General features: G+C 48.6%; 1 protein-coding gene across 5 annotated transcripts in view; it reads right to left on the bottom strand.

The window, feature by feature from the left end:
- SLC28A1 (solute carrier family 28 member 1) overlaps nt 1-16,839 on the bottom strand; it is a 48,682-nt gene that overhangs the window by 31,424 nt on the left and 419 nt on the right. Inside the window, exons 1-6 of one of the 5 annotated variants that reach the window (XM_008512669.2) lie at nt 15,095-15,494; nt 14,744-14,962; nt 14,069-14,177; nt 13,105-13,187; nt 11,667-11,758; nt 7,366-7,549 (exon numbers count right to left, since the gene is read on the bottom strand). In XM_008512669.2, coding sequence (XP_008510891.1) covers nt 7,366-7,549; nt 11,667-11,758; nt 13,105-13,187; nt 14,069-14,164 — 455 coding nt within the window. In that variant the 5' untranslated portion in view covers nt 14,165-14,177; nt 14,744-14,962; nt 15,095-15,494. Of the gene's footprint in view, nt 1-7,365; nt 7,550-11,666; nt 11,759-13,104; nt 13,188-14,068; nt 14,181-14,743; nt 14,963-15,094; nt 15,495-16,839 lie in introns of those variants that run through there. The other 4 variants (XM_070570849.1, XM_070570830.1, XM_008512668.2 and 1 more) reach the window with 4 other exon arrangements.

Consider the following 16,839-nt stretch of genomic DNA (forward strand, 5'->3'; position numbering starts at 1 on the left):
TGTGTACTGAGCTTAGCATGGTATCAAGCACATGGCTTCATCAAGGGGCAGAAATTCTCAGAGCTGCAATGATGCTCAGCTCAGCCCAGCATCTGACCTTGCCAGAGTGAGCCGGGGGAATTTTGTGGCCCAGAACTCAGCTCTATGGGCCACGGGCTCTGTTCCCCAAAAGCCCAGAAGAAATAATATCAATCTAGATCATTGAGCCAAGCAGCTGGGACCAAGGACTAGATGCAACCTCTACAGCAACGCTTCCCTCCCTGGGGCTGGCGTTTGCTTGACCAGGAGGCAGCACAAAGTGTTTGAGAGCCCAGGGCTGGGCACTGGGTGCCCAAGGTCTAGCCCTGAGCCAGTCATCAACTCCCTGGGTACCACCCTTGAGAGCAGTGTTCACCGAGCACCTCATGTGCCGGGAACTATGCCCAGTGCTGAGAGACATATGGTCACCACCCTCATTTCAGAGATGAAGAAACTGAGGCACAGAGAGGTAAAATCACTTGCCCACGGCCACCCCTCTAGAAAGCAGCAGAGCTGAGATTTTAACCCAGGTGCTCTGGCCGCCAAATCTATTCTATAACTAGTTCTATACCAGCTCTTAAGAGGCCGACCCAGACCTGAACTCAAGCAGGCCACTCCAGAGTTTACTGTTTCTTTCTGCCCTTGTTTCCCAAACTCCTCAAGTCCCAGCTCCATAGGCACAATTCCTGCCTTGTCTCTGGGCCACCTGTACATCTCTTTACTTACTATTTTTCTTGAAGTTAGCTCCTTTGATAAAAATTTAAATGCATGTTTTGAGGTTTTTGTGGGGGTTTGTTTTTCACAACTTTGTGAAAGGTATGATTGACATATAAGAGACGAAACATGTTGAGAGTGTACAATTTGATACGTTTTGACATATGCACACTATACACCTTAAAACCATCACCACAATCAAGACAGCGAACATATCCAGCACCCTCAAAAGTTCCTTTGTGCCCCTTTGTAATTCCTTGCCTGTCTCCCTGTGTCTAGGCAACAACTGATCTATTTTCTGTCACTAGGTTTATTCACATTTTCTAGCATTTTCAATGAATGGAATCATACAATGCATATTCTTTTTTGCCTGATTTCTTTCACTCAGCATGATTATTTTGAGACTCAGCCATGTTTTTGCCTACATCAGCAGTTCATTCCTTTTTATTGCTGAGTAGTATTCCATAATGTGGATGTACCACAACTGGTTTACCCATTCACCTGTTGATGGGGATTTAGGTTGTTTCCAGTTTTGGGCTATTACAGATAAAGCTGCTATAAATATTCAAACATTCATGCCAAGTCTTTGTATGGATATATGCTTTCATTTCTCTTGAGTAAATAATATAAGTGGAATGGGTGAATCATCCAGTAGGTCTGACTTTTTAGGAGACTGCCAAACTGTTTTCCAAAGTGACTGTACAATCCACATTCCCGCCAGCAGCATATAAGAGTTCCAGTTCTTCTGCGTCCTTGCCCACACTTGGTATGGTCCATCTTTTGAATTCCAGTCATTCTAATAGGCATATAGTGGTATCTCTTTGTGGTTTTAATTTGCATTTCCCTAATGACTAATGATGTTGAGCATCTTTCCATGTGCTTGCTTGTCACTTACATATTTTCTTTAATCAAACGTCTATTCAAATCTTGAGCCCATTCTTAAATCGGGTTGTTTTTTCTATTATTGAGTTTTGAGAGTCCTTTATATATTCTGGATCAAAGATAGGTGTCAGATATATGATTTGCAAAACTTCTCTCCTAGTCGTGGCTTGTCTTTTCTCTTAACAGTGTCTTTTGAAGAGCAGGAGTTCTTAATTCTAATAAAGTTCAATTTATCAATTTTTTTATGGATTGTGATTTTGGCTTTGTATCTAGGAATTATTACTTAAGTCAAGGTCACAAAGATTTTCTCTTATGTTCTCTTATAGAATTTTTATAGTTTTAGGCTTTACATTTAGGTTTATGTCCATTTTGGGGTAATTTTTTATATAATGTGAGGCATGGATCAAAGTTCTTTCCTTTTCTTCTTCTTCATCCTCCTCCTTCGCTGCTGTTTCTTCTTCTTTCTCTTCTTCCTCTTCTTCTCCTCTTCCGCCTCCTCCTCCTTCTGAATGTGGTTATCCCATTATTTTAGCACAATTTGTTAAGATGATTATCTTCTCTCCACTGAATTGCCTTAGCACCCTTGCTAAAAGTCAATTGACCATACATATGTGGATCTATTTCTGGACTCTCTATTCTGTTGCATTGATCTATTTGTCTGTTTTGATGTGGATCCCACACTGTCTTGATTGCTGTGGCTTTATAGTAAGTCTTAAAGACAGGTAGTATAACTTCATCAACTTTATTTATCTTTTTCTAAGTTGTTTTGGCTGTTAACGTTCTTTGCATTTCAATATGAATTTTAGAATCATCTCATCAATTTCTACCAAGAAAGCCCACTATAATTTTGATTGAGATGTATTAGAATCTATAGATTAATTTAAGGAAAATTGATATATTAACAATACTGGGTCTTTTGATCCATCTACCTGGTATATTGCTCTATGTAAGTCGTCTTTAATTTCTCTCAGCAATATTTTCTAGTTTTCAATGTACAAGTTTGCACATCTTTTGTCAGATTGATCTTTAAGTATTTTATATGTTTTATGCTATTCTAAATGGCATTTATAATTCTAATTTATGCTGGTTTGTTGTTAGCATAAAGAAATATAGCTGATTTTTCATGTATTGATCTTGTATCCTAAAACTTTGCTAAACTCGCTTATTAGTTCTATTAGCTTTTTCATGGATTTCATAGGATTTTCCATGTAGACAATCATGTTGTCTGTGTAAAGACAGCTTTACTCTTTCCTTTCCAATCTGCAGGGTTTTCGTGCTTTTTCTTACCTTATTGCACAGTCTGGAACCTCCAGTGCCACGTTGAATAAAAGTGGTGCGAATAGACATTCTCGTATTGGTCCTGATCTCATCGGAAAGCATCAATCTTTCACAGTTAATTATGATATTAGCTGTAGATTTTTAGTAGCTGCCCATTATCAGGTTAAGAAAATTCCCTTCTATTCCTAGTTTGCTCAGAATCTTTTCACAGGAATGAATGTTAAATTTCGTCAAATGCTTCCTCTGAATCTATTGGCATGATTATTTGGTTTTTCTTTTTAGTCTGTTAATATGATACTTGACTTTGATTTTTTTAATGTTAAACCAACTTTGATTCCTGGGATAAACCCCACTCATTGTACGTTATACCCAGCAATTCCACTCATTAGGTATATACCTTTTACATATTATTGCATTTGGTTTTCTAAAACTTTGTTAATAATTTTCACATCTTTGTTCATGAGGGATATTGGCCTGTACATTTAATGTGAATATTGGTATGGGGGGAGGGGTAAAACCTACCATCTTGCTATTTATTTTCTGTTTGTCTCTTCTATTCTTTGTTCCCCTTTCCCACTTTTCTACCTTCTTTCAGACTGACTATTTTTTGAGTGATTCTTCTTTTCTCTTTTTTTTTAATTGGTTAGGTATCACTCTTTTTTGTGTTATTTTAGTGGTTGCCTTATCATTTATAGTACACATCTTTAACTTATCCCAATCTACCTTTAAATGGTATTATACTGCTTCACATGCAGCATAAAAAACACACAGCCGTATAATTTCATTTCTTCTCTCCCAGCCTTTGCACTATTGTTTTTTACTTCTACGTATAATATAAATTCCACATACATTGTTATTATTCTTGCTTTATAAGTTGACTACATTTTAAAGAAATTTAAATAGTAAGAAAAGCAGTCGTTATAGTCACCCACATGGTTGCCATTTTGATCTTCTTCTTTCCTTTGCGTACATCTAAGTTTCCAACTGGTATCATTTTCCTTCTGTTTGAAAAATTTCCTTGAACGTTTCTTGTAGTGCAGGTCTGCTTTCCTATGTCTGAAAATTTCTTTCAGCTTTTGTATATCTGAAAAAGTCCTATTTCTCCAGTGTTTTTTTGGGGGAAGGAAGATCTTTCACCAGTAAAGAATTCTAGACTGACACGTTTTTGGTTCTGTTTTTTACGGTGCCACTGTTTCCTCATTTGTATTGTTTTTGAGAAGAAATCTGCTGTTATTATCTTTGTTCCTCTGTACGTCTTTTTTTCTCTAGTTGTTTTTAAGATTTTCTCTTTATCACTGGTTTTAAGGAGTTTGATCATGACATGCTTGGTGTGGTTTTCTTCATGTTTCTTGTGCTGGGGGTTCATGGAGTTTCTTGGATCTTTGGGTATAATTTTCATCAAATTTGGAATTTTTTGGACATAATTTCTTCAAGTATTTTCTTCTTCCCTCCTTCTCCTTTGGAGACTTCACTTACACGTATATTTGCCCACGTAAAGTTGTGCGATGGTTAGCTCATGCTCTGCTTGACTCTTTCCAGTTTTGTTGTCCAGATTTGTCAGGCAGAGCCTGAGCAGGGTTTATTCTCTGGTTAATTTTTCCCTACTACTGACCCAAGTTCGCTCTTAGTGCTCCAGACAATGCCCGGTGAATGATGAGGTTTTCCACTCTGTTGAGAATAAACACTATTCCAGGCCTTGTGTGATTTCCAGGTACTGCTGCTCCCTTTAATCCTGTTGGGTGGTCCTTTCCTAGGCCTTGGGTAGTCTCCTCATATGTGTTCACTGATCAGAACTCAATTCAAGACTCGAGGAGGACCCTCGGCAGACCTCTGGAGTTTCTCTGTGTCCACCTCTCTCCTCTCTGGTACTCTGCAACGGGAACTCTAGCCACCTTGGCTCCCCTGGACTCCCAGCTCTGTTTCCTCAACTCAGGACATCCGTTGGCCCCACCTTGGTTCCCTTCCCTCACACTGTGGCCTGGAAACTCTCTCAATGCAGTAAACTGGTGCAATCATAAGGCTCACCTCATTTGTTTCCTGTTTCTCAAGGATCACTGTCCTTTGTTGCCTAATATCCAATGTTTTAAGAGCTATTGTTTCATATATTCGTTCTGGTTTTTTAGTTGTTTCTCAAGTAGGAGGATAAATCTGGTCTCTGTTATTCTATCTTGACTGGAAGCTGAAACTACATGTGTATATTTTTTAAACAGCTTTATGGAGACAAAATTCACAAACCATACAATTTGACCATGTAAGGTGTACAGTTGATGGTTTTAATGCATTCACAGAGTTGTACAACCATCACCACAATCAATTTTAACACATTTTCATCAGCCCAAAGAGTAACCCCGCATCCCTCGCTATCACCCCCCCAGTTCTCCATCTCACCCTCCAGCCTTAGCCAGTCACTAATCTACTCTCTGTCTCTACAGATTTGCCTATTCTGGATATTTCATATAAATGGAATCATACGATATGTGGTTGTGACTGGCTTCTTACACTTAGCACAATGTTTTCAAGCTTCATCATTATTGTCGTGTTTATCAGTGTAGTCAGGTGCCACATAACGACGGTTCAGTCAACAACAGACTGCATATGTGACGGTGGTCCCATAAGATCAGTACCATATAGCTTAGGTGTGTAGTAGGCCATACCATCTAGGTTTGCATAAGTAAACACTATGATGTTCATACACAGCAAAATTACCTAATGACGCATTTCTCAGAATGTATCCTGCTGTTAAGTGACACACAGCTGTACCACATTCCTTCATATGGCTGAATAATATTCCACTATATGGATATACACATTTAATGTATCCATTTATCAGTTGATGGACATTTGGGTTGTTTCCACTTTTTGGCTATTATGAGTAATAATGTTATGGACATTTGTGTAGACGTTTTTGTATGGACTCATGTTTTCATCTCTCTTAGGTATATACCTAGGGGTGGAATTGCTGGGTGTGGTAACTTCATGTATAATATTTTGAGGAACTGACTAATTGTTTTCTAAAGCAGCTGCACCATTTTACATCCATACCATACCAGCAGAGTGTGAGGGTTTCAATTTTTTCATGTCTTCGCCGACACTTATCACCTCTGTTTTTTGTTATAGCCATCCTAGTAGATGCGAAGCGGTATCTCATTGTGGTTTTGATTTGCATTTTCGTGGTGACTAATGATGTTGAACATGTTTTCATGTGCTTATTGGCTATTTGTATATCTTTGGAGAAATGTCTATTCAAATCCTTTTCCTATTTTTCAATTGGTCTATTTGTTTTTTTATTGTTGAGTTGTAAGTCTAGATACAAGTCCCTTATCAGATATGTAGTTTGAAATATTTTCTCGCATTCTGTGGGTTATTTTTTCACTTTCTCGTTGGTGTCCTTTGAATCAAAATGTTTTTAGTTTTTATAAAGTCTACTTTTTCTGCATATATTTTTTAAAGGAAATTTTATGTCAATACCTCAAATGGAAAACCAGCTATCAATGATCTGTCATAAACAGACGATAATTGTAAGAATAAATCCTTTTGTAAATCTATTTAACAAAGAGAAGGCAAATGGAAAAGTAAATCTATCTATAAATAAAATGAAAACTTGGTTCTCCCAAGGCCGGCTCAGATCTTTTTGCTGGATCTGACTTGGGAAACACCACTGTGCCCTGTACCTCCCTGGCTGAGTCATTGGACACCTTTGGGCACCGGTTTCTTTGTCAACAAAGTAGAGTGCTAAAATAGATAGGTGGTCTTCCGACTTTTAAGCCATAGAAACCTTTTTTTCCAGCTAATTTTTTTTTTGCAAAACTTGATCCATAAAACAGATAAAATAGAGCTGCCTGGTTGAGATGGGGGTGGGGGTGGTGTTTGATGTTCTCCTCCCCAATCTCCCTCTCCTGCCCATAGCATCTCCTAAGTTTCCAGGTCTCTAAGAAATTCAGTTTGAAAACCAGGGGATCCCAAACTGTTGTCCAGGTACATGGCTGGTTACGTCAGAATCCCCTGGGGGCTAACTGAAAATATTGACACCTAGACCCCAACCCAGCCTGCTGACTCAGACTCCAGGGGTGGGCGCCTGCAGCTGTGTGACTCCCACAGGCCCCAGGTGATCTGATAGGAAGCACTAATCCAAGCCCTCCCCGCTTGGATGAGCTGGGATCTCTGAATTCAGGAACTGTTGAGTCCTGTTCTCAGATGTCATAGTCACCTGTTGTAACTGGGCCAGAGAACCAGACGGGAACTGGCAAAATGTCACAAAAATGGCTGCTGCCTTTGAAGCCACCCAGCAACACCGGCCCGGGGCCTCCCAGGAGGCAAGCAGGGTGGGGTATGTTCCCCATGGCACAGAAACCCTCTGGTGGGACAAGGGCTGAAGCCCTTCTCGCCCACCCTGGCTGTGACCCTGGAGCTGACAAGAGGCCTCCAGCCGGCAGCCCTTCCCCAGCCCTGCCTTGGGGCTGTGAGCTCACTCACCTCTTAAGCCAGAGGTTCAGGCGGGAATGCCCCAGAGGCTCGACACGCCTCCACAGCTTCGGCCCCAGCAGCCTCTTTAGCAGGCTGTGGGCCAGGAAGACAAGGACCACACAGGTGAGGACAAACAGTGCCAGGGCCCTCTGGAAATCCAGGAGACAGGCAATCAGCAGGAAGGCAGCGAATGCTGGGAGTCGGTGGGGGAAGAGACGGAGAAGGGGTCAATGATGATGACACTGACCTCTCCAGGCCCCTGCAGCCCCGCCCGCCGGCTCCATCTTACTCCATCCAGAGCTCGGAAGGTGAGAATGTGACCCAACCTCCCTGAGCCTCAGTTTCCTCTTCTGGACTTGAGAATAATCATCTCTATCAAGTTAGAGGGTTGTTATGGAGCTAACGGACAGAATGTATGTGAAAGGGCTTTGCAAACTGTAAAGTTCTGACCAATGTGAGGGAAGAGATGTGTAAGGAGGAGGCAAGACGGCCCATCTCTGAGCATCAAAGGAGAGCCTGGTGTGTTCCAGAGTCACATTAGGTTCCACAGAGGACAGAGATGGACGAGTCCGTTACTCCAGGAACGAGTTCACGCGTGTGTGCCAGGATCCTATTCTGAAATATTAATCAATGACCATTTTCTTCCTAGAATTTCCTTTTTCCCCTTCGCCCTTCTCCCCTGTGAGCACCTCAGCCAGCCTGGGCTATGCCTCAAGAAAGGAATACAATAGCAGATAGCAGAGGGGGAACTCTCTCTCCCTGGCTTATGAATTTCAAAAGGACTTTTGGCCTTTCTATTGGATAAAAAATGTGAGATGAAACATTATGAGTAAGTGTGAGCCCTTCCCTGTACCCCTCTGTGGCCAGACCAGTTGGAGGATGATGAGAGCAAGGACGCTGGTGGGTCCCAGAGAAGGGGGCTCTGCCCCTGCTCCCAGCCTGAGCCTGGGAGGTGGCAAAAGCCCAGGTGTGTTTGTGGCATTGCAAGCAGAGGAGGCCCACACCAGGGAGGCAGCGAGATTTGAGAGAGAGGAGTGCCCGTGCCGTGCAGGTGCAGGCAGAGCTGCAGGAAGCTTCTGAGTTTCCGCACACCTCAGCAGGCCCCGAAGCAGCAGAAACGACTGCTGACCGCCGTGAGGGACTCGCAGAGGAGAGAGGTGGGAGCCCAGAGCAGGCCGTGGGCGGGGCTGTCTCCACGGCCACCTGCAAGGACAGAGACCCTGTGACCAGCTGGAGAAGCGGACAGGTCAGTGGACGCCTGAGCACCGATGGCGGATAAGCCTCCCTGGGGACTCCTGGGGACAGGGGTGAAGGGACTTTCCAAATTGACAGAATTAAGTTCCCACCACTCAGTTGGAATGACGAAACTGAAAGAGAAAATAAGCCAAGCTGTAGAAAACAAAGTTACGTTTCTCTCACATACAAGTCTGTGGCCTGGAATCCCTGCCTGTATGGGTGTCATTTAGAGGCACACGGGTGCCAGGACGCAGGCACAGGGCTCTGGGAGGGGAAGGGAGGGGAGTTGGCCAGGGCAGGAGCTGTGCCCAGCACTCTCCAGCACTCATACGACTATTCCCCACAAGGATCCCACAGGCCGGGACTAGGTGATGCCCACTTAGAGACGAGGCTTCTGAGACCAGCGAAGCGAGTGGCTCCTAGAGGGAGGAAACTAGACTAGGATTCCAACCCAGGTCTGTTTCTCTAGGGGCCTGTGGCCACTGGGGCCTTAGGGAGTGACTGGCACATCGTGCAGGAGAGGAGGCAGTGGGATGAATCCTCCAGGCAGGGCACAGGAGAAACGTGTCTTAGTAAGTATTTTCATCCATCTAGGATCCATTCACCCCTCTGGTGACAGGACTTTTCTGTTCCTTTTGGGCACCGCTCACTACTCTTAGTCCCTGTGGTCCAGTGGTGCCTGACCCACTTCAGGGATGGGAAACCACCGCATCCCCCAGGGCCAAGGGATTGGTTCAGGGATGGGCGCATGACACGGGCTGTTCCAATCAAAGACCTCTGGGGACTTTGGCTGGAACTATGAGCAAGAGGCACGCTCTTTTTCTGAGATTGGGGACACTGAGGTCCTCCATGCCACTAACCTGCCAGGGCTCAACTGCACCCAGGGAGAAAGCCTACCTAAGGCGAGGAAGCCACTGCTGCAGCTCAGGCCCAAGGCGCTGAGAATGTGAGCTGCATCTCTCTGTCACACCAGCTCCCGGAGAGCACGTCAAGGGCCTCACCGTAAAACACACAATACCATAGCGATATTAAAGAGCCAGAGGAGATCAAAATCCAAACGTGGAGAAAGCGGACGTTGGCCACGGTGAGGAACACAGTGACGGAGACTGGATTCCTGACAGCCAAGACGAGAGTGGAAATAGGACGAGGTAGGTAATTTTCATGATCTATTAGAAGGAATTCGATCGTTTCTTCAAGAGAAACAAAGCTGAGTCTGAGTGAAGGCAGAAGCAAGGGGAACAGAGAAGCCCCTGGCTCAGATTGTGCCAAAGCAAGACTTCACTACCTCAGACATCTCCGGAAAGAAGCTGCGGGGAGCCGTAAACCAGCCCCGTCGCTGGAGACGACCCTTCTTTCGATTTCATCACGAAGACTGGGGCCACTGCTGTCCTGTTTCTCATGTCCTCTCCCCTGCCCGGCCCCCGCGAAGTCTCTGCATGCACACCCACCTTCCCTCTCCGTCTCCACCTGACAGGATGAGGTGGGCCTCCAGCGATGAAGATCTGCCCCTGCCCCTGAGTCCAGGTGCCCTCCTTCCCTGGGCCCCGGGAACCTTGCTCTACCACTCAGCTCTGTCTCCTAGTCCTTCACCTTCTTTCTACAAACTCCTTGCCTCGGCTCATAAACACTGTCAAAGTGTCTCCCATCACAAACTACCCCTCCTTGACACTGTCACACTCTATCCATGAATTGTTCTGCTTTCCATATGAAAAGTTTCTCTAAAGAGCTGTCTATACTTGCTGTCTACAGTGCCTCACCTCCGTTCACTCCAATCGAGATTTTGGAGTGACCAGTGAGCCACCAGTGACCACCTTGTCCCTAAATTCCATGGACCCTGCTCAGTCCCTCTCTCGGTGGTCCCCTGTGGATCTTCCTCTCCTTCTTGAAATCCTTTGCTCCCTCGGCTTTGGCACCAACCCCTCTCGGGGTCTCCTGCTCCCGCCCCCATCTCCACGCCTTCTCAGGCTCTTTCAGGGCCCCTCTTCCTCTGCCAGCTCCTTCTGTGGGGCTGGTCCCCGGGCTTCTGTCCTCGACCCACTTCTGGATTCATTCTCCAGGGGTCCCTGGGACACCTCCTCTCCTCCTGCATGGCCTGGCAGTGGTACTTCAACACCCTGTCCAAACAACTCATCATCCCGCCTGCCAAGACCCCCTTCTCCACCATGCTCCCTAGGTCTGTGGGGGGCACCATAACCCACCCCGTCACCCAAGCAGAACCCTGAGGCATCCTGGATTCCAGGGTCTCCGTTCTGCACGCTTGATCAGCTCCCAGATTTGGCTGGCATTGCTTCCCGAGGATGGCTCAAAGTCACCCGCTTCCACCTTCCACCAGTTCATCTTCTCACACACGTACTCTTGCCCTCAACGTCTCCTTCTCCCCATCTTTCCTGCTCGCCTCTTCCAGGGTCCCACAATGTGACTCTGACCTTGACACTTCCCTGTTTAAATCCTTCAATGGCTCTCTCTGGCCTTGAGGGTAAAATCCAAGCGCTTGAGCGTCCCCCTCCAACCCCCTCCCAATACCGTGCCCTCCTATCACTCCAGCTTGTCCTCTGGCACTCCTTGTCTAGAACATTACCCTCCAGCCGCACTAGACTATTTATCTGCTCCCTGCCCACACCCTGCCGGTTTTCACCTTTGCTCCTATGGTTCTGCTTCAAGTGTGTTCTCACTCCTTACTGTCCTTTCCCTCCACCTGGCTAACTCCTGCTCAACCTATGAGACTTGAATGTCACCTCCTCCTGGAATTCCTGCCTGATCACCTGCCATCCCTCTTTGGTGCTCCCAGACAGCTTACTGCATTGTGTGAAAATATTTATTCCCCTCTCCATTACGGATCAGAGAGTGCCTTGGGATTTGGTCTGGCTCGATTCTGATGCCCCAGCTTCTTCTGGCACAGGAGCTGGCCCTGAGTCGGTGCTCAGCAAACCTTTGTTGAATGAATGGGTCAGTGAATGACTCTCCCCTTGTGAGTGGCTGGGGGGAGGTGGCTGCAACTTGAGTGGTGGGGGCTGGGGGCTGGGGGCTGGGGTGGGAGTGTCTGTCTCCCAGGCTGGGCTGGGCCCCAGGCTCACCAGTACAGAGCAGGCCTATGCAGATCCACCTCCACAGCCGCACGTGCTCCCTGCAGAAGCGTCTCACTCCCAGGGCCGGCTGCAGGATCCTCCTGGGGAGACGACCAGCAGGGTCCATGAGTGGCCACCCCAAACTCCCGCCCCCATGGGGATCCTCAACACCTCCAGGTGGAAGCCACTCAGCTATGTCCCCAGTAAAATGGCAACATAGGGCAAGCCAGGCACAGGCCTTGACATCCCACAGCGCTGAAGGGCAACCCTGGCCCAGAGGAAACTGAGGAATGGCCAGGCCATCCATGCTTTCCGGCCTCTATCTGCACCAGCTGTGCCTGCAGCTGGAGCAACAGCACCACTGCCCAGTGACAACTCTGCCTCCAGGGCTTGGGAGGGAATGAACTGAGACGAAGAGAAGAACCTTACCAACATAAAGAAGGCACAGAAAACGACGGCTGCCTCCCCTCCCTGTCCCATTTCCACCATCTGTGGACAAACTGGAGAGGCTCCCAGCTCTGCATTCACCCCCTTGGTCCCCGGGACACTTATTTGAGTCAGCAAGCTCCCAGTGAGAGGATGTGTGCACAGCCCGCTTCCACTCCTGGCAGCCATCAAGTGGCCCCCACTGCCTTCCAGGCCCAGTGCAAATGCCAATTCTTGCCTGGTCCTTTGGTCACTTGTCTATCCCTGGAGGAAAGGCTGGTACCTGAATAGCCTCTGGGGTCCCACAGGCTGAGCATGTGGGAGATGGTCTCTCAATGTTCATTCAGCCACCAGCTGCTGTTTTAAGGAGACTCTCTCCCTTCTGTCTGTCCCCACCTCCTACCTCCTAAGTGGGGCCTCCTTCTCCAATCTCCCCCAGAAGGCTGACAGAGGGAATCCCCACCACCACCTCCTGCCCATCATGCTCTCCCCAGCTCAGGATCTGGCCAGTGAGGACCTCGGTGGACCCGGGCGTCAGGAGGCCAAGTTCTAGGCTCATACTTGCTGCCTGTGTGATCTGGGCCCGTCCCTCTCCGTCTCTGGGCTTCAGACTCCCCATGTGAAACAAGGGCCCTGGCCCAGTCTAGGGGTCTTCAAACTGAGCCTCAAGGTTCCCCAAGGTGCCCCAGAGGCTGAACGGGGTAGAAGGTAGATGAAGAGGTTGAGAGGAAGTCCAGGCTGGTTCGAGGCCCCCATCCAACTTCCACAGGTGCAGCCCCCAGGTCCATATTGGGGTTCCTGACGGATTTTGCTTTGGCTGCCTCAGAGCAGGTCGGGAGCTCCAGCCTGGCTCACAGCCGAGGCAGAGGCCTGTGGGGCTTGTTGGCTGATGCACGTCTACGCCTTTCCTGCACCCAGCTCCGGGGAGCCCCCTCCCCGTCTACCAGGAGGCTCCCCAGCCCTGATCCCCATGGCCGCCTCCTCCCCCAGCCAGCCTGTGCCACTCCCAGAGACCACCTACCATCCTGCAGAGGGCTCCGGACCGGCCTCGCTCCTTCCATCCACTGCAGGACTCCAGTCACTGCCAGGGGTCCAGCCTTCCTCCTAAAGGTCCGAGAAAGCAGCCCCAGTGAGCCTCCTGCTCCAAGTGGGAGCCAGGGCGTGGAGTGGGAGAGCCCCTGGCTGCCACCAGCCGGGCCCTTCAGGGGTGGGCTGGGTGGGGGCTGGGCTTTTGCACAGGAAGTAATTAGAGGGCAACTGAGTTAAATTCCGCAAAGCACGCATTGAGCGCCTACTGTGTGCTGAGCTCTGCGCTAGACACATCCTGCTCTCAGGGAGCTCATGGTCTACATGAGGGAGGGTCACCCCTGCCTCAGCTGTGGCTGGCTGGGAGGTCCGAGTCAAGGCCACCTCACCTGAGGCTCCAGGGCATCATTGGCCCCACGGTCTGTGGAGTTGTGTTCCAGTGTGTAGGGAGTTATTCTTGCAGATCACACTGTGTAAGGCACACCCTGGGGCCGAGCCATGTGGTGCAGGGGAGGGGGCTTTGTCAGGGGAGGTTGGGGGCAAAAAGGGTGTCATGTCGGGCTCCTGAGTTCTAGGTGGTGGGCTCCACCTGGCCACCACGGAGCAAGGACAAGATTACCGGCTCCCCGGAGGCTGAGACTTCCCCAGAGACCCCGGCCCCCATCACGTGGTGTTTGCTTCTTAGCTTTTAGATCACAACTCAGGTCTCACTTCCTTGTGGAGACCTTTCCTGACCTTTCAGACCGGGGCAGGCCACACCGGCACATCACAGGTACACAGCAAATGTTTAATGAGTGAAATACGGGGTCTGCTCTGTGCAGAGGAGGCCAACACATCGGGGAGTTCCTGACTGTTCAAGCAAAGAGGTGCCGGGGAGGCACCGGGGGCCATGAAGGAAGATGGTGAGCAAAAGCTGCTCCTACCAGGGGGCCAGGAGAGGGATGGGGAAGGGGACAGACCAGGTTTTCCAAGAACTCGGCCCCTGCGTTCTCCAGACCATTGGCCATGGATCTGAGAGAAATGGACTCTCTTCGTCTTGATGCATTGTCCTCCATGAGTCAGACCTTTCTGCTGAAAGACAAAGTCAGAGCCCAGAGCTGAAAGGGGAAGGCTGGGCAGGACCCAGGTGAAGGGGGGAGATGGGAGGAGGATGGGAAGGGAGAGGCTGAGAAGGGAGAGCAGATGCCTGGCACCACTTATACCATCCCAGAGCTCATTGTGCCTGGAGGTAGAGACAATATCCTGATCACATCATTCCAGGCCCTGGATCCAACTATACCTGAAACCAGTCCTACCCCTGGACTTTTCAATGATGAGAGCCAATATGTCCCCCTTTTTTGCTGAAGCTCAGTTCACAGGCTTAGACTCACCTGTAAATGAGAGTCCTAAGACCCCATCTCCCCCCACTCTTGTTCCTTCTCTTTTTTTTCTCTTGGGAAGCACCCTAGTCTATCTAAATGCCAGACTGGTTAAGCTCACATACCCAGAGGCAGGTACACATGCGCACAAACAGGAGCAGGGACACATGTGGCAGTGTACACACAGGCAGAGCCCAGGAAAGACCAGCCACCTGTGCATATGCACAGACAGACACACAGCTGAACAGACAGAGGCAGGACCCTCTTCCTACTCACATATTTGTGGTGAATAAGTCACTCTCAGGGACAGATGGAGGTGTGCGTTTCCCTGGGGACAAGCTGGGTCCAACCTTCTCGACTTTCAGCTCATCTTCTCCTTTCAGTGGAAATGCCTGGGCAGAGTCCAGAGTTGGAGTAGGTTGGGCCTCCCTCCCAGCTCCGATCAGCACCCTCTCCGGAGCCTACAGCCACGGCTGGGCGGGGACTTCAACCTCTCTGAGGGAAAAGGGGAAATGTGGCAAGTGGGCCCCAGTGGAGGCCTGGCCCCTGAGTTCCTGCCTTCTGCCTGAGTCTGCCTTCCCCCTCTGAGATGCCCTCCCCTCCACCATCTCCTGCTCCCGAGCTGACCTCTGCTGGGATGTCGCCTCGATTGCTCTCACTCCTCGGCATCCCCTCCTGTGGCCTCCTTTTCCGCCTGTCATCAGTGCAGCTCAGTTGTTCGGATCGTGCATTTTTCTCTTTGATTTTGCATCTCACCCAGCCTCTCTTTCTCACCGAATCAGTACTTATAACAGTGACCTATTTTCCTGAGCTTGAAGATCAGGAAAGCACTGTAGCTGTCGCAAATAGTAAAGGCATTTCAGGTCTCAGCATCGAGACACTCGTGAAAACAACAAAATCACACAATTTCGCCTCGTTGCATATATTTTTTTTAAACTAACACCTAGGCAACAGTGCACAAAGTCAGGAGACGAAGGCCTTAGCACTTCAATCCTCACACAAAACACTGAACTTATCTGACGGGATTGACAACATCTCTTTAATAATTAATCATGCACACTCAGGACAAAATCCTTCTGAGGCATAAACACTTCCTGGTAACACAGGGTGTGGGGCTGCTGGCACGTGTTGGTTGTTTGGGAAGCCTGGAGAGGATAACAGGTGGAGGGTCCGGATACCCCCTCTCTTTAAAAACATTTCTTTGTCGGTCGCTCTGGTTACCAAAGCATTACATGTGCATCGTTAAACATTTAAACATTGTAGGAATATACAGAACACAGGAAGTCAAAAATTCCTCTAACCTGAGCCCTCCAGAGATGACCACCCCTGAGTTTGTGGGATTTTTCTCCAGACTTTTTGCCTAAGTGAATACTATTTTATGTTATTCATTTTACAGAACGGGCCCAAACCATACCAGGGTTTTTTGCAATTTGCTTTTCTGGGCAGAGAACCACACCCTGACCCACTGACTCTACTGGGGGCCCGTGTGCTGCCTTGATTGTAAACTAAATGTCCAGGGCATCATCTGGTTTATTCTGGGCACGACACCAGCCCCTGTGGGCAGCCTCCACAGGGATGAGCCTGGAGCTGCCCGCGCAGGCGGCCTCCTCGAGCCCCAGTGAAGGGCAGAGGGCACTGTACCTGCTTCTCTGCCTCTGCTCTCTTCTAACCTCTTCCCCCTCCCCTCCCGCTTTTCCTCTCCCTTCCTTCTGCACCTCCCCTCCCCTTCCCCACTTCCCCCTTCCTCCTCCCCTCTGCCCTCCTCTCTTGGTTTCTCTGGTGTCCAGAAGGAAGCCAGGAGACACAACACATCCAGTAGTAGCCAAGCCTGTTTCAAAGCATTCCCTACATTGCACCTTACAACTTTGATCTCTTCCTATGCCTGATCTCTAAAACAAGGATGTAATAGGCTGCATGTCATGGGATGAACCCTGAGCTTGGAGCCCAAAGGTCAAAGATTCAGTCCTGACTCTGAAAGTTAACTTGTTTCCTCATCTGTGAAACAGTGGGGGTGGGTAATAGTACCCACCTCATAAATAAACATTTGTGGGGATTAAATGAGCTAACACAGGTGAGGTGTTTGGCAGAAAGCCTGGCACCACCAAGCTGGCAGGTGTCATCACTGTCACAAGTCCCATCTCAGGGATGTCTTGACACACTGCCCTCCTCCTCCAGGCCTGGAGACCTCGTGTTTCTGCCCTGCTCCACTCCTCAAGGAGGGGCGGCCAACAGTGATCTTGACCCCAGAAGCTTAATGCTCTTTTCAAGTGGAATTTGGCTGAGAGCCACAGGCTGGGCAGTCTGGACGTTGGACAGGTTGAGATGAGGCCCCAGGGAAAGACCAAGAGCTGGAGGACCTCGGGGGTCCCGGC

The sequence above is a fragment of the Equus przewalskii genome, chromosome 1 (assembly GCF_037783145.1).
Source record: "Equus przewalskii isolate Varuska chromosome 1, EquPr2, whole genome shotgun sequence".
NCBI lineage: Eukaryota > Metazoa > Chordata > Mammalia > Perissodactyla > Equidae > Equus > Equus przewalskii.